General features: G+C 36.9%; 1 protein-coding gene across 2 annotated transcripts; it reads right to left on the reverse strand.

Annotated features, from left to right (window-relative positions):
* Positions 1 to 7,256: 7,256 nt before the first annotated feature.
* On the reverse strand, positions 7,257 to 15,503 carry LOC104605208 (Actin-like ATPase superfamily protein). 2 transcript variants are annotated; one of them, XM_088896350.1, is made up of 5 exons: positions 14,881 to 15,481; positions 12,737 to 13,324; positions 9,681 to 9,836; positions 9,182 to 9,549; positions 7,257 to 7,538 (listed from the first exon to the last, which is right to left on the reverse strand). In XM_088896350.1, the coding sequence occupies exons 2-4, from the start codon at positions 13,289 to 13,291 to the stop codon at positions 9,190 to 9,192; spliced, it is 1,071 nt and encodes a 356-aa protein (XP_088752476.1). In that variant the 5' UTR covers positions 13,292 to 13,324; positions 14,881 to 15,481; the 3' UTR covers positions 7,257 to 7,538; positions 9,182 to 9,189. The 2 variants fall into 2 exon arrangements, with proteins under 2 accessions (XP_088752476.1, XP_010268174.1); XM_010269872.3 differs by lacking the exon at positions 7,257 to 7,538 and adding an exon at positions 8,344 to 8,774 and having other exon boundaries at positions 14,881 to 15,503.
* Between the last annotated feature and the right edge of the window lie 1,232 nt (positions 15,504 to 16,735).

Below are 16,735 nucleotides of genomic sequence, written 5' to 3' on the forward strand. Positions count from 1 at the left end.
AGCATATTTTGTCTTACATGCAATAAGGAAAAAAAAAATTGTCTAGGGGAGACAAGTTTATCTCTCATTAATGACAAATTTGAAAAGTAGATAAAGATTTTTGTTTTATAGGCAAAAGTGGTATTAACTTTTGCTGAGACAAAGTAATGATCTCACAAATGGTAAAGTATGAAATCCCACAAATGCAAGCTACGTGCTATTCCTGTAAAAAAAATGGTTATATAGAACTTTATAAGCATAAGTCTAGATAAGCAAAACCTTTTATATATTCTTATCTAGACTAAACTCGAATTGGCAAGGGCGTGTATTTCAAGAAAATGGAATGTTAGAGAGAAAGGGACTTTTTCTCTTGAACACTAGAGCTCGTTGGTATACAAGGCTTTGACTTCCAAAAATGAAATTGGGATGGGGGATTATGCAAAGAGCCAAAAAAACAAAGTGAAACTGGTAAAAAAAGAGAGGAGGAAATTCGAAATGGTCATATCATAACTTGATATATTCTCAACTAGACTCATCCCAAAACTAGTATAGACATCCCCACTGAGAATACGTTAATTAGCTTTACTCCACTTTGAGCTTGAATAGTTTAAGTTGTATGTGTGCTTTGTTGTTTAAGGAGAGATGTCTCAAGGGATGTAATGTGTCAAGAGAATTGTTTAGGGGAATAACAAGAACATGGGGTGTTCTTGTTGGTTGTGAGAAAGCTTTATATAGAACCTATGAAGACCATCTGTGTAGAGGGTTTAGATAGGACCTATGAAGGCTATCAATGGTGCATCAAGTCTTCTAGGAGAGAAAGTAGAGGTGCGCTTCATGCGTCAAATCTTCTAGAAGGGAAGGTGGAGGTGAAGTATCGAATCTTCTAGGTGGGAATTAAGGCAAAAGTTTAATATAAGGATCTGGAACAAGATGCCAACCGGCTCGTTGGTAAGATCTCCTGCTGGTTGTAGTGGAAACTTGGGATTGAATCTCGCCTGCACCTAGGTTGGGGGATGGGCTACTCTCCATTGTGTAACCCTTGGAGCCAAAAGAAAAGTATAAGGATTTGGATACGACCCTCAACAACTATTTGGTGTGATGTATATGATTTTGTTGGCACTGTTAAGTCCAACTGGTTAATGGAGGAAATTCTTGATGATGACCTTGGGGACAGCTTATAGGCTTGGGAAGAGTTGAACGTATATAAGTCGAGGTGTCTCCATTTTCTTCTTCACTATTTCTCACTTCTCCAACAATAAAGGTGCAATCTGGTTCAGGTTTGAATGAGGTTTCATGAACTCAACTGAACATTTATCTTTGATAATCAATCTATGAATGCTTGAACGTTTAATCGGTCTTTAGCATAGGTTGATTAGTCTTGAATATGTATCTAAGAGCTCCTGCAAATAGCCTAAGCCGATTAGGGTTTCTTATTCTAAAACCATTTTAGTGAATACCATTGCATTCATTCTCAAGTGATTAATCATATTGTATCGATACTACGAATCAAAAACTGAATCAACTTAAGGTATTCAAAATCGAGAAACTCAATACATCATAAGGTATTAAGGGAACAAGTAGTGTTAGGATTATTTGAAATCCTCAAGTCCCTCTTTCTTATCCGTTCCCCTCTTTTTTATCACTTTTTATCTCATATCTATAACCCTAAATCCTTGAGCGGCTAAGCCTGATATAGAGTGAGAATTCGCTGGCCATGCACACTACCTGTCGCTGAAGTGGCTAACAGCCTAATATGGAGAGTGAATCAGAGTTTAAGAAAGCAAAGGCATAGACGATTGTTAACTATAAATCATTAAGAGTCCAAGATGACTACGGTAAAGCTGTTACCATCCCGAAATTTTGTGTCGTCTCTATAGCCTATGAAGTTAGTGATAGATCAAATGGTGAATGGCAACGTTTTCAAATCGTTATTGATTCAGACGGTCAAACCATTCGACCTAGAAACCATTCAAGCAACCGGTTCTGTTTTATCCCAAATTCCATCTTTAATAAAAAAACTGTTGAATTAATCCACAACCCGCTAATCTGGGCGGTCAAACCATCAATCCATTCAATAATTTTGGCCATTTTTTAATTTTAATTGTTTTTATTTTTTTTTTTAAATGGAGCATCCGTTCGAAGCAAACGGCCAAATCATCAACTCAGAAACCGGTGGTCAAAACGATTCCGATTCTGAGTCGGTTTTTAAAACCTTGGTGGAAGGAAATGATAGGTAGAAATAGCAATAAATGGTATGTGATAAACTTTGACTTTCGATGTGAAGTTTTTTGGTTCATATAAAAATCATTGGTAAGTTCTGAAATAGTGGAATTAGGGTTTCATTTCTTCCATTCCAGCTTGTTCCACTAGAGTTTGATAATGCAGAAGGTTAGATCTATACCATTGAAACAATGAGAGGAAGATGAATGTATGTAATTAGTTCTACAACAAAATTTAATTTTTGCTTGTGTTGTTAATCATTTTAATGATTAGGGGTTGAATATTTGTTAACCGCCCAATATTTAAATAATTTCACTTCTGTTGCTCAGTTTTCAATATGCTACTCTTATCTAGTTCATGGAGTATCGAATGCTATCAATTAAGATACCCTTATGCCTCCAAGTTAATTAAAGGGGTTCAAAATATCAAGGCTTCAATGCAGTGCAACCAACACATTAGCATCCTTGTATTCCTGGGTTTTAATGCGTTGATTTTAGAGGCAATCTGTCAAACAGACATCTCTTTGTTTCCTCTGATTTCTTTTCGCATTTTCTTTTGATCTTATATAAACCAAGCTTAAATGTATTTGTGTAGTATATGTCCATCAATGCTGCAAATATGAAAAAACAGTGCTGCTGATATGTAGATTAGAAGCATTGTTTTTTTAGAAAACGGTCTTTTTTTTTATTATTATTTGAAACCATTGCTGCCAGGTAGTATGTTTCCTAAAGCAACAGTAACTTTTTCTATTTGATACCAATGCATCAGGAAACGTTTTCAGCACTGGTACTCATTATCCAGTGACACCTCATATTTCTGTTGGCATCAACAAGCTGCAGCTCTAGAAAATGTCAAATTCGGCGTTGCTCAAAGCCATGCCTTCCTAATTTCAAAAGCATAACTTAGAGCACCATTTTTCATGGAAAAGCAGTTCCAAACAAACGCCTGTTTTTTGGAGCACCATTTTTTTCCAACGTGGCACTGATGTAATGCCATTTTCTGAAGCAACGACAACAATGCCAAACAGATACTGTTGTAAGCTGACTTTATCGAGCCTTTACAAATTACATCTACACGAAGGAACCTTTACAACCTGGCCAACATTGGCCTAAACCGATTTAAGAACCAAACGGATCAATTTGAAAAGGGTTTGGTTCAGTTCAGTTCAATTGCTTAACAGCTTAAGTCAATTCAGTTTGGTCCATGATAAAGGATAAACCAAAGTGACAGTTAAGTTTTGTAATTAAACCAACTGAACAAACACCCCTATAACGTGATCATGGTGTGCCGATTTTCATAAGCAGTAGGTGTGGTTACATGAACAGTATACATTTATGCATCATCATCATCACATCAATCACCTAAGCCTTATCCCAACCAAGGATTAAAAAATCAACACGATACACCCCGTATAAGTATCGCAGCGTGTCGGTTGATACACACCGATATAGAAACGTATCGAACCCGCATATTGCACAAGTGTTTCATAGCCTTCACGAGAAAAAACGCTTTTAACGTGATTCAATCCCCAAAACCCGAGTCGCACAACATCCAAGTGCACAAGTGTGTTAACCATCAAGCCGCCTTTCACTTCATAATAATAAATGAAATAAATTATCTTTTATTACATTTAATCTAAACAAATAATATATTCAATAACTCCATGTACAAATTAACAAGAATAATATTCAAAATATTATTTTATAAACCAATAAAATAAATAATTTATCAAATCCACATATATATAAATGATTTTTAATTTCAACATATTTATACAAATAAAAATATTATTAATAAAGTAATTATTTTAATACTTAAAATTATTTATGTAGACTTGATAAATTATAATAATCATTTTATAAATTATTAATTAATATTTCAATTGCATTAAATAAGAATGTATTTATTATTACAAAGATAAAATATTGTTTACAAAATATTTGAGAATATAATATACACTGAATCTGTCAAATCCACTAATCTACATTTAAATAAAAACTAATTTTTTATTTTAAAATTTTCATAAAAATAAAAATATTAATAATAAATAATTATTTTTGTAATTAAAATTTATGATTTTTCATATGATATACATCTTCAAAATTTCATTTACATTTTATATAAATATATTTATAGTTTACAAAAGTGAAAATATTATTTACTAAACATTTGCAAATTAATTTTTAGTTGGTTTTTTGTTGATGTTAAAAATTGAAATAGTAAAATAAAAAGAATTGATATAATAATTCAAATATAATGGTTGCATACTTTTTGTGCCTTGGATTTTAATAAAAATAAAAATTGATGCATTATCAATAAAATTGTATAATATCTATGCATCCCATTATATCAATAATAATATATTTCTTCAAATATACCATTAAAATATACAATTCTTATGTATTTATACATTATTTTGACATTAAACTTGAAGTTATTAATATAATTATTGGATTTATATGCATTTCCTTAGCGTATCCAAGTATTTTCATATTTTTCATTCGTATCCATACATTTCCCAAGTGTATCCATATCCAAATTATCCGATACGAAACCCAATACCAATACTTTAATCCTTGATCCCAATTCTGTAAACTTAGGCATAAATTTTTATTACTACATAAGGTCATGAGAAATTCAGGTTTCCATTTGTGCCAAGGTTAAGGTTGAACTTCCATATTTACCAAGAAAATTATTGAAGTTTTATCAACACAGTATATCCGTGCAATGGTAGTTGTTAAATGCGACAATGCAGATAAGGTTAAGTGGCAGTTGCAAAGGCAATTGTTAAGTGTAGGGGTGTCAATTGGCCAGTTTCGGGTTGGACCCCATCCAATCCGAAAGTGTTATCAACGGATTGGATGGTCCAAATAATTGCATAGACTCAGACCAATCCAAATTTAAGTGGTCCATATATAAAGCAGACCGAATTTAGACCAAACCGCTGAATCGAAAGGTCCAGTTCCCTTTTGTTTGGAGCTCTTCAAATATTTTGTTCGAAGACCTAGGACTCTACACCTCCACCGCTCCCTCCGGCGAGAGTTGTTCTGTTCATAAAACCGAGAAAGTTTCTGTCCAGCGGAAATCCCGGTGGCATTCTTCTCTCTCCGAAGATGATTTATATTTAGCTATTTTCTCTCGCTCTTTCCCTCACTCTTGCGAATAGCAACGGTGGTCATTGTTCCATCATTCTATTGTTATCCGACGACCAGCGTCACTCCCCGATCTCTCCTGCAATTATCTATCTTGCCTCTCTCTCTATCCAACGGTAGACTCCTCACTCGTTCAGGTATTTTCTCTTCTCTATCATTCCAAGCACTGTAGTTTTTGTTTGTTTTTGGTTTTCGTTTCAGCTTTTGTTCCTAAACTGGGGAAAGTGGAAAACTTAACAGGTTTCAATGGAACCAAATCTAGTTTTTGAATGCTCTATTTTATATACTGTAGAGTTGCTCTGTTCATAAAAGAAAATGTATCCTGTAGAATTGCTCTGTTCATATAATTTTCAATGCCAACATCAGAATGGGATATTTTCATCAAGATAGGATCTTCCAAACACATTTACTCCTCTGCTTTTTAATTCTAGAATAAGACATAAATTAGACATTTTCTTAGAATTTCCTGAACGATGAAAAGTAATTCAGTAAATATATTCCGATTGCAAGGTGGAGTGTGTAAATCAAGTTAATTTAACAGAGTGCATAAATTTTACAGGACTGTAAGTAGCAGTCACCAATCCCACGGTGGGATTCCCACCATCAAACCCACACCCTTCTCTCATTTACAGGTACCTCGTCTACATCCTAGACAGATAAGAATAGGGTCTGGCTCAGGTTGTCAACTCTGGAAATTAGGTAATCATGGATTCAACCAGAGTACTTTTGTCACTAATAATAGGAATCTGGCTAATGATCTTATGCTTGATTACATTGAGTATTAGTCTCAGATGATCAAAAAATGTTCAATTGATCACCTGATACTCCATGAGCTTTACTGATCTCATGCTTGATTACAACTTACAACACTGGAATAGCTAATATTTACATAAATATCTGGCTGGGCAGAGATGCAAGTAGAGGGAGATTGAAAACTGGTGGTAAACTGTTTGAAAATTGGGAAAGTACCATGGACCTTGCAGTTTTTAGTAAGACATGCAAGAACATTGGGATCCAATTTGAGTTTCTTATTCAGGTGGTGCACAGGTCAGCAATTAGCACTGCTGACTCCTTAGAAGGTTAGATATTTCAAGGGGAAGTTTATGCTGGGGTCAACCAAGGCAGGGGGGACATTGAAAAATTCTAAAAAGCTTACATAATCTGCAATTTATAACTAATCTCGTTCCTGTTGATAAAAACAAAATCAGCTCTAGTTTAGTAGGCTTAAGTGCTTAACTGCAGCTCTAGTTTTATGACAATAAAGAGATGTTGAGGCTAATGTGTTTTTATGGTTTTGGTTGGACATTATCCGAATCAAAACCAATTTGGATGGGTTGGATGGTCCAATAAGATAATGTTGAATTGGATCAGTCCAAACCTAATGGATTTGGTCCATCAGTATGGACCAATATCCAATCCATTGACATCCCTATTTGTAAACAATCTCATTGTCCTATGGAATTACTATTCCACAATTACCATACTTATTTGTTAAGTTTAATCTCTCTCAATGGATTGAACAGTCCAACAAGGCAATGGATTGGAGTAGTCCAACCCGGTCCAGGTTGAACAGTACAATAAGACAATGGATTGGACCAGTCCAATCTGGTCCAGGTTGAACATGTTGAACAGTCATGGAGTCCAGATTGAACAGTCCAATAAGATAGTGGATTGGGCCAATCCAATCTGGTCCAGGTTGAACAGTCCAATAAGATAGTGGATTGGACCGATCCAATCCAATCCAATAAGACTACCTGAATGTAAGGATTATTCTGTGGCTGGTTGTGCAGTGATGGGAGGTACCTTGATTGGGTAAAGGCATATATTAATTGGAAGTGTTTGTGTTGCATTATAATTTTGCTTCATTTAGAAATCAGAAACCTTATTAGTACAACTGGGGGAGAGTTACAAACAACATTCTTTTTCTGTTTTTCTTCCTTTTCTCTTTCTCCTCTTCTCTCTTAAACAAACCCTAATCAAAATAATTATCTCTATCACAAATACACGTTCCTACTGGAACAGGACTTAAAAGAGCCCACTTTACTGTAAGTATACATAACTAGATTGACATCTCCAATCCATGGGACATGCCTCTTTGTACTCTTTCCAGTATGAACTTCCAGGCTTCCAGCCACCCCTAGGTTCAGCACTGACTTGTTCTCTTCTAACCAAAAATTGAAGCAGAAACTTGTAGAGAAACAATAATTGTAAATGAGTTTTTTAATTTGTCAGAGTTTTAACTATTGAGCTCAAAAAAAGTAACTGACCATTGCAGGTTATATGGTGACATAAAAGGTGATAATTTGTGTCTTATGGATTTGTTATTAGAACTGATCAAAGTGTTTTATGTGCTGCAGGTGCTAGTTATTGCAGAAAATCTGAACGTTCTACTTAAGTGAAGCTGAAGGTGATATGGGCTGGTCTTCTTTTTGTGAAAGAAAAGGGATGTTTAAGATCAACTTGATGGTGACAAATATTTTTGATTTTTTATTAGTGTGATTTAACACTGATGGTGTTTAATGATCCAATTCAACAATAGTAAATCTGCAATTTATCAAACAAGGCATTACTGCACTCAATTAAGTAGTAGATCTGCAATTTCTCTGTAATTCAGTAGTAGACATTACTGCATAACTGTATAATATACTTGCATATACAACAACTGTATAATTCTTGATACAGTTTTAATGTAGGTTTTTTTTCTGCACATTTTTATATTTTCTGACTTTTTTAATAATATATTTCTGCAATTTTTATATTTCCTGGGCTTTCATGTAATTTTCAAAGTATCATTTAGTTTGGACTGGATTGGGTCCAATCCGGTCTATTTGCATTTCAATTGGACTGGATTGGAACCAGTTTGTATGGACTAATGTTGGACTGGATCGGATTGGACCAAATCCAGTCCAATTGACAGGCCTAGTTAAGTGGCAGTTGTTATGTTTATATAAAACAGATACTTGCCCTAATTCCATGCAAGTCATAAAAGATAAATGCAAATACCATATCTCATATATGGTTAATACTTAATGGAGAGAAGGAAGAAGAGGCTGCCATTATATAACCCCAGCCACGAGCAGTTTGGGAGGTTCCATGCCTGATTTGGAATCCCACCTTTACGGCTTTACAATTACAACTACATTTCTATTGCAAGATTCTACTAAAACATACTTGCTCAACTTAAATTCTAAAAATATTATCTAGATAAAAGTAATTATCAAATGACAGAACAAAGCAAATTATACATGATGTACTAAATTCGTTTTCTTTGATGCACAACCTGAGAATTTTAATTGATATATGGTTAAGAATGACCCATATGGAACAATAAACAAGGCCAATCAACTGAGCTCACTAGCCAGCTGCATATTTTGCATCTGATTCCATTTGCATTGATATTCTGGTGTCCTATTACGAGTACTCCTATCAAAGCCAAAAAAATAAGAGTTAAAAGGAAAGAGGGACCCATCTTGGTGATCTTCTTCCTACTTCTAGCAGAAACTTTACACGTTGAAGAATAAAAGCAAGTAAAACCTTAATACCATCTGGTGATTGCGAGATATAATTCATTTTGGCTTATGTAGGGAAACAGGGAACTTACTGTCCCAGAAAAACACTTTTCAGTATGCTTTTTGCAGAAAGCATCAGAAAAGGCCAATTCAATGCTGTATGCACGTGCATATATGAAAAGAAATGCCAAGAAAACAATGAATTGCAATATAGGAGCCGCATAGCAATTCCTTCATAACCTAACCCTCTTTCATCTTCTCAAAAACAAGGAGCAATTTCAAAACAAAAATTGAAACAAAACGAAATGACAAAAGTCATACCTCAAGACTTACTGGCACTGAATTTCACCTTCCTCTTTACCATTCATATTGGAAGAATTCTTATCCTCTCTCCAAACTGCTTGTACATCATCAGTTCGGAACCTCTGAGTGAATGTAGATTCTTCTAGGGGGGTCATCTCACCATGCGCATAGGCAAGGAGACCGGTGTATGCAATCATTGCCCCATTGTCAATGCAGTACCTGTCATCAGTTGCAAACAGATTCCCACCCCTTTCAGAACACATTGTTCTCATCATCTCTTGCAACCGCTCATTGCATCCCACACCTCCAACAATAAGAACATCTTTCTTGTCACAGTGTGCCATGGCACGTTCAGTTATCTCCACAAGCATTGCAAATACTGTTTCCTATAGCAAACAAGCAAATAGCAGAATGTTTATTGAAATGACACTTTCATGCAGCAGAATGCCAACTACTATAGCATATTAGTAAGACACCTATCTAATTCAAAAGGAGGAAAAATCTGAAGTAACCTTACCTGCAAGGAGTAGCACAAATCTGCAGGAGTGCACTCGTTGTTCTTCAGTTTCTCAGGTGCAGTGGCTTCCATGTAGCTCAGTATCCCACTAAAAGAAACATCCATTCCTTTAACGACATAAGGAAGTTCTACAAAATTAACTCCTTTCTTTGCAAGCTGCTCCAGAAGTAAATTAACAGCAATGTAAAACTTTCTAATGCCAGAAGAAACACCAAATACAATTGTTAAGTTTGTGGTATTGTTCAACCAGAAAGGAAGACATAACATATTCCAGAACTAGAAGGTTATTCGAAGGCAACCTACATAGTTGAACTGAAATGTGACTTAAGTTACGAAACAAGAACCAGGCAAAATCTGAAAGTAAAGAACATAATCTTCAAATTTTATCAGTAAAGGGGACTTGCAAACCTTTGTGCTTGAGTTAAACTGAGCAGAACAAGGAGACAGAAAGGAGGCAAATTTCTAACAACAAAAGAACAAACCACCCAAGATTGGGTATGGTTAACAAGTGCAAGAAAAAGGTTCGAGTTTGAGAGAAGCCAATTCATGAAACAAACTGCCAAGATTGGGTCTGTATCTAATCCACCTTTCCCAAAACTCCAGCTAGTGAGAACAAACATTGGGTAATGGTAGTCCAAATATATAGCATGAAATAAATGGCCTGATAGGATCCCACTATGTTGATTTCTATTGGCATGTTTCCATTCTTTAAGGACTCCTCGTATCAACAAATACCAAAAAGATGGAAATATTGCCAATATCCTGTAAGTCCACTAATGGAAGCTTTCAGATGTTTCTTTCATCTCCTAAGTAATTAATGGACGCTTTACTAAATGTCAGGAATGCATAGAAATAATTATAACCTATCCATTAAACTGTAAATAGAAGTATTCAGTTTAGTGATAACTGTTGGTATGCAAATATTAGCTCTGTTAAATGCTTCTACCAGTACAAGTGAGAATGAATTTTTAAAGCTTATCACCTACAAACCATGCAGAGGGGATTGTGTATTATTTCGGAAGGACTGGGAGTTTCATGACCTGATGTTGTTAGAAGCTCTTAACAACATTCACATTCAAACAGATCAAGATAAGAGATGGTGGTCTGCAGAGAATTCAGGCTGCTTTACTGTAAACACTTTTCACAGCAAACTGATTGACTAAAGGGGGCCTACAGTATTGTGGAAATGGATCCAGAGGATGAAGGTGCCAAAAATACCTTTTCTTTATGGACCGCAATCCTAGAAAGGATTCTCACAATAGATCATCTAATATCCAAATAGATAGTAGTAGAGAATTTAAGTTGCCTTTGCAATCAGGACGAAGAACCAGTTCCACACTTGTTAATACATTGCAGCATACATACCGTAGTTGGGTGCACTTTCTAAATTTATTTGGAAAATCATGGTTATGTGGACTGTAATCCTAGAAAGGATTCTCACAATAGATCATCTCATATCCAAATGGATGGTATTAGAGAATTGAAGTTGCCTTTGTGTTCAGGATGAAGAACCAGTTCCACACTTGTTAATACATTACAGCTATACATACAGTAGTTGGGTGCACTTTCTAAATTTATTTGGAAAATCATGGACCATTACTAAGGACCTAGACATGCTTGTATCCTGCCCATCCAAGGGTTTTAGCAACAGGGGTAACATCTTGCATTGTTCTTGTGGAGGATGATTCCAATGATCATTTGTTAGTCCATATGGGAGGAGAATAATGGCAGAATTTTCATATATCGCCAGAACCCAATTGAAGTATCATTGGGAAGATGGAAAAGATGTGGTGTTTTGGGCAAAATCTTATAGGCATGTTTGCAATCACTGGCAACAGATAATTGTAGATAATGATTATCTTTTTTCAGATCCCTTTAGTATAGAAAGTATATAAGCATACAGAATCTGTATGCCTTTGTACATCTTTTGAAGGTTATCTCAAAATCACACTTTGCATTAAAAAAAAGAAGTGTAAAACAACCTTTTATTTTGATATCAGAAAATGAAACCATATCAACCAAAGCAAAAGTTATACAAGTTTTAACAAAGTGAACTTAATTAAAATTGGTGGTACTGTACAAAGCAAGAAGAATGCAAGTATGCAACACCAAGGTGCCCTACCCAACTGCAGTTCTTTGCTGCCATAGACATGGTAGTACTTAATATCACTTTATAAGATGAAGTTGGTCTGGTATTTTCATGCACATCCAATATCTAATAGCATGTAATGAATTCTGGAAGATGAATACTTTGACCTTTATCATTTAGTATTCCTCTATAAAGAGTTAATGGCAATAACAGTGATAGGCACACAGGCGAGGCGCATTTTGGGGTATGCGCCTTGCCTAGGTCCTAGGTGCACCTCATTGCAATAAAACACCTTAAAAGGCAATGAAAGTTATAAAATCATTAATTTTTATGTGAGAAATAAGAATTTCAGACCCTAACATAGACTTGTTCGGGCTTGCCTCGAGGGGCATGCTACAAAGGCGACTCATCAAATCAAGAATACAATATGTTTTACATCACATTAACTACTTGAAGCAATGCAATTAAGGAAAAAAAGAAATTGTGGGTTTTACATGCTTGAAAATGCTTTATATGTTTGCTTTTATTTTTAAATTTTCATTTGAATACACTTTACATGTTATGTTTATGTATTTTAATTTTAGATAATAGGTTTTTAAATAATTTATTTTAAAATTTAAGTTTATATTTTTATTAGCGTTATGTTTAATATTTTTTTAACATTTTTGCATTTTTTTAATTTTTTGGAATTTTCTGACTTTTTTTTATTTTTTAGCTTTTTTTTGTAATTTTGCGCCTTTCATAAAAAGGCGCGCAAATTGGCCCTTGCACTTTTTTTGCGCCTTGCGCTTTTAAAACACTGGACAATAAACAGAACAGAATGGCAAAACAGAATTCATGTAGGCAACCCCATAGAGTTGGGATAAGGCTTAGATGATGATAATGACATCTACATAGTTCATTAGTCAGTAAGATGAGTAGAACTTAAATTTCACCTAAAAATGAAAGAAACAATTTATTCTAGTACCTGCTCAATATTGTATCCTGGACTTGGATCATTGGACAGGGTTAAAACCCTAGCAAATCTATCCAGACAATTCCCAACAGCAATGTCAATGGTCTCCCCAAAAATACGATAACGTCCTTCACTATAAGCAATGACCTGTGTATTGCCTCCACTAACATACAATACCACAGGATCATTGGCCCCTGTTACAACCCTCCCCATCTCGATGTGTGCAACACAATGGTTTACAGCAACAATTGGCTTCTTCCAGAGCTGGGAAAGGATTCGAACGACAACAGCAGCAACCTGAAGAGGAGCACCCATCCCAGGGCCTTTCGTGTAGCAGAGGCAATCAATTTCATCAGGGGTAATCTGGGCAGTTTTTAGTGCAGATTTGATGAGTGGAAGAATGTGTTGGAGGTGGTGTTGAGCTGTCTCTCGAGGAAGGAAGCCATGACCTGGAGGGGTAATGTAGGTATGGCGTGGGTTTGACAAGATGGCGCCATCAAGGGTCACAATACCAACACCAATTTTGTTAGCTGAACCTTCAAAGCCAAGGGCGATCATTCTCTTCATCTCCCAAAAGGAAGGAGCAGAATCTCACTTATCCTGAATATGCAAAATACAGATACAGATACTTAAATAGTTTCAAAATGCATCCTCAAAGTATTTGCAAAAGAACATTAACTCCAAATTATTATAGAAACAAAGGGATTTACACAATATACCACAGAAATGTCATAATAAATTGAAATTTAATTGTAGAAGAAACAAAATACCAACTGATTTGAAATTAAACTGAAAGCTTGCCAATGGAAATACGAACTGATTTGAAATTAAACTGAAAGCTTTCCAATCCTTGAATTAAAACATAAGAGGCAAAGGGGAAAGAAGATTTGGCAATACAATCAGAGCCAAGGAATTACACCACAGATGAGAAAAGGGGAATCAAAGCATGATAATCATTCTCACTTTTTTTTTCATTTTGATTGATGACTTATAACCATTCTCACTTGAAATTTGCTGCCACATAATTCTTCATTCAAAAAAAATAGTCTCACCACTGTCAAAAAATTTTACAAATAAAAAATGGGTCATTTCTTCCTTCCATAGTCTCACCCATTCTTTCTCCTTTTTCCTTAAGAGATATGATTATAGAAAACCTAATTGTTAAGAGTGGTTGGCTGATGGACTGATATGTCTCTATTTTTAGTTTAGGACCTCTCCTTTACTTAGGGGCCATTACTTGTTTAATGGTAGTTTCAGTTTGAGGGTATCCACTTTGTGCAAAAAATGCCAAAGGTTAGGACTGTACCCATTCCACACCAGTTTGTGCATAATTGTTTCAGTTTGCCAGGACCAAAGGGTTCAATTGTTGCATGACCAACATTGATGAACCAGATGTGAGGATTGGAAAACAGCTCATGTGGACTGATATGGAGTCGCCACCCATCATTTTATAAAATTGGAAGTAATGGGCCCTCTAGATATTGAATTTGAGGTTCATTTGGTCCAATGGTGACTCCAAACCAAAGACATCGGATGGGAGAGGAAAGGGGTCAGGCACCCCTCTCCCGTTTCAGTAGGTGGGGTCCACATGGAGACACTTAGAACAAATATAAATAGATGAGAAAGCTATCTTAGTAAAAACAAGAGAACACTAATAAATCAATTAAGTAAAGAGAACATTCAATATAAAACCTTAGTCATCACTAAAACCAGAACCACTTGATAACAAAGAAGATGAGAATCTTCACTAAACCCTTTTTATGATTGCTTTTTCTGCAACCGCTACCTATTAGAAAGAACAAAGTCAAACACTCAAACATACTATTAAGCCCTAATAACCTAAGCGAGCTAATAAATTCTACAGAGAGAACTGAACTCGATTATGCTAATTCATTCTAACAATTCAGACCATGAATATCTGAGAAAAACGATCAAACAAACCGGCCATACTTTTTGCCTCTAACAGCCCTACTTATTGACAATCTAGCAAACAATGCTGAAGACTAGGGAATAACCAATGTGCATCGAGAAAAAACATCATATTAAGAAAACTCACTGAAAAGAATCTAATAATTCGAAAAAAATAATGCAAGACTTATAGTATCCAGATTCCGGGATCAAAGATTCAAAATAACTTCAACATCAAGAAAACTCACTGAAGTAAGAGTGACTGAGACGACTTGATTTGAATGTGAACCAGGGAGGCGAGCTGGTTGGAAACTGCAGAGGTTAATCTGTTGGGAGTCGATGCACGCGACAGTGGGGGTTGGGGTTCTTCAGTTGCTCTAATTGTAAAGAATGAAACTAATGGTTGGCTTCGGCGATGGTGGTGCGGCAACGATGGTGGAACGGCGACCGAATGACAGTCGGTAGAGATTTTAGGGTTCGACTGTCTTAGGAAAGTGCGGAAAGCCAGAGACTAGAGATTTTCGACTTCGAGACGAGAGGATTAGTAGAGAGGAGAGGAAGAAGGGTGGAGGGAGCGGCGGCCGGTGTTCACGGTGACGGAAATGCAGGAAGGATGGGCAGAGGAGGAAAAATAAGGAGAAAAAGAAAAACGAGAAGAAGAAAAGAAGAATAGGAGGAGAGAGAGATGTGGAGGGAAGAGTGGTGGCCGGACTGGTTGGATGTTCGACGGCGGCCGTGAAATCAGAGAAAGAAGAAGAAGAATACAGTAGAGAAGGAAGAAGAAGAAAAGGAAGAGAGAATAAGAGAGAATGGGAGAAAAAGGAGAAGTCGGAACCGATGTAGATAACACATATTTTGGAGAAACATTGCCACGTTGCCTGGGACATAACGGAATGAAAAATTGAACATCCGTTAATAATTATTTTTCACTCTTAAAAAAGAAAATTACTTTATTACCCTGAACTTTGGAGCAAGTATAAGTGTTAAATTAATCCCTGCCGTTAATTTACCTAAATTTTCAAAATGTCAAAAGACATTGTTGCCGGCGCGATTTGGCCGAGGGCAACAAGGTAAATTTATTCTTCAGGCTTCGGAAGAGATTGACCAAAGATGATAGCAAAAAACTGAGACGAAGTACTACTTTCGAAGACTGTGATAGCCAAAGACTATGGTAATCAACGACTGCTAGTTGAGAAGAGGTCCCTAGTGGCCTAAGATACTACAAGACAAAGAGTGTCAAAGGCCTCGGGATGGATACTCGAGGCGGAGTCTCCAATGCTCAAGTTAATACGAGGTGTGAAGTCGGGGAGAGTGTGAGAGTGCTCCAAGAGAGAGTCCTCGGATGCACCAGATCTCCCAGCTTCAATGCTAGGTAGACAAGGTAGGTGCAGGAAATAAATGAGTGAGTAAATGTTGGAGTTACTCTGTTCCAACCCCTTTTCAGGGGCAGTTACCTCTTATTTATACCGAGTGTGCTGGTGGTAGGTAGAGATGAACGCCTCGAATGAGAGTCGTACGAGGTCAGGTTGCAGGCCCTGGTGATACGCCAAATAGTTATGTGACTGGCTCCGTACAAAGGCAGCAGGGCTCAAGCCTACTGTGGCTGACGTTAGCAGACGTTAGTGGGTTGGAACTTCTAGCCCTATGTGGGCTAGGCCAAGCTAACCCACATGACTTGCCCCCCACTCCCGAGACCGAGGTTAGGCCTCAACTTTTGCCCGTAATAAGGGTGGTCATCGAAGCGAGGCTTCAGCTTCGGTCATTGGGAGTAGCGACCGTAATGCCTTCAGAATCGTCAACTAAGAGACGCCCTACAGTGGCGTCGTCTTCATTATTCTCGTCGTCACTCTTCAGCTCGAAACGGCAAGCGACATGGGTGCCTCAGCATGGCGGGGGTGCCCCATATCCTGCAGGGGCAGGTCACATTAGCGGGGGCTACCGTGCAGGGGACAGTCGTCCCAAGAGTCCTGTGTTTGCTGGGCTGCACGGTCTGTCCGGTGGTCCGTGATGAGCGGGCCTTCCGGTTCGCTCGGAGGGTTGCCGCGGGCAGTCTTTGTGGTTCACCCGACGTTGTATCGCCTTCCGAGGGCATGCGCTAGGAGA

Source organism: Nelumbo nucifera, chromosome 1, assembly GCF_055504915.1.
Source record: "Nelumbo nucifera cultivar China Antique chromosome 1, China Antique-T2T, whole genome shotgun sequence".
NCBI lineage: Eukaryota > Viridiplantae > Streptophyta > Magnoliopsida > Proteales > Nelumbonaceae > Nelumbo > Nelumbo nucifera.

Coding starts and splice junctions, on each gene's coding strand:
- LOC104605208 (XM_088896350.1), bottom strand. CDS start 13,291: ATGAAGAGAATGATCGCCCTTGGCTTTGAAGGTTCAGCTAACAAAATT. Junction 9,837..12,736: donor CAGGATACAATATTGAGCAG/GTACTAGAATAA, acceptor CTTCTGGAGCAG/CTTGCAAAGAAAGGAGTTAA. Junction 9,550..9,680: donor ATTTGTGCTACTCCTTGCAG/GTAAGGTTACTT, acceptor TGTTTGCTATAG/GAAACAGTATTTGCAATGCT.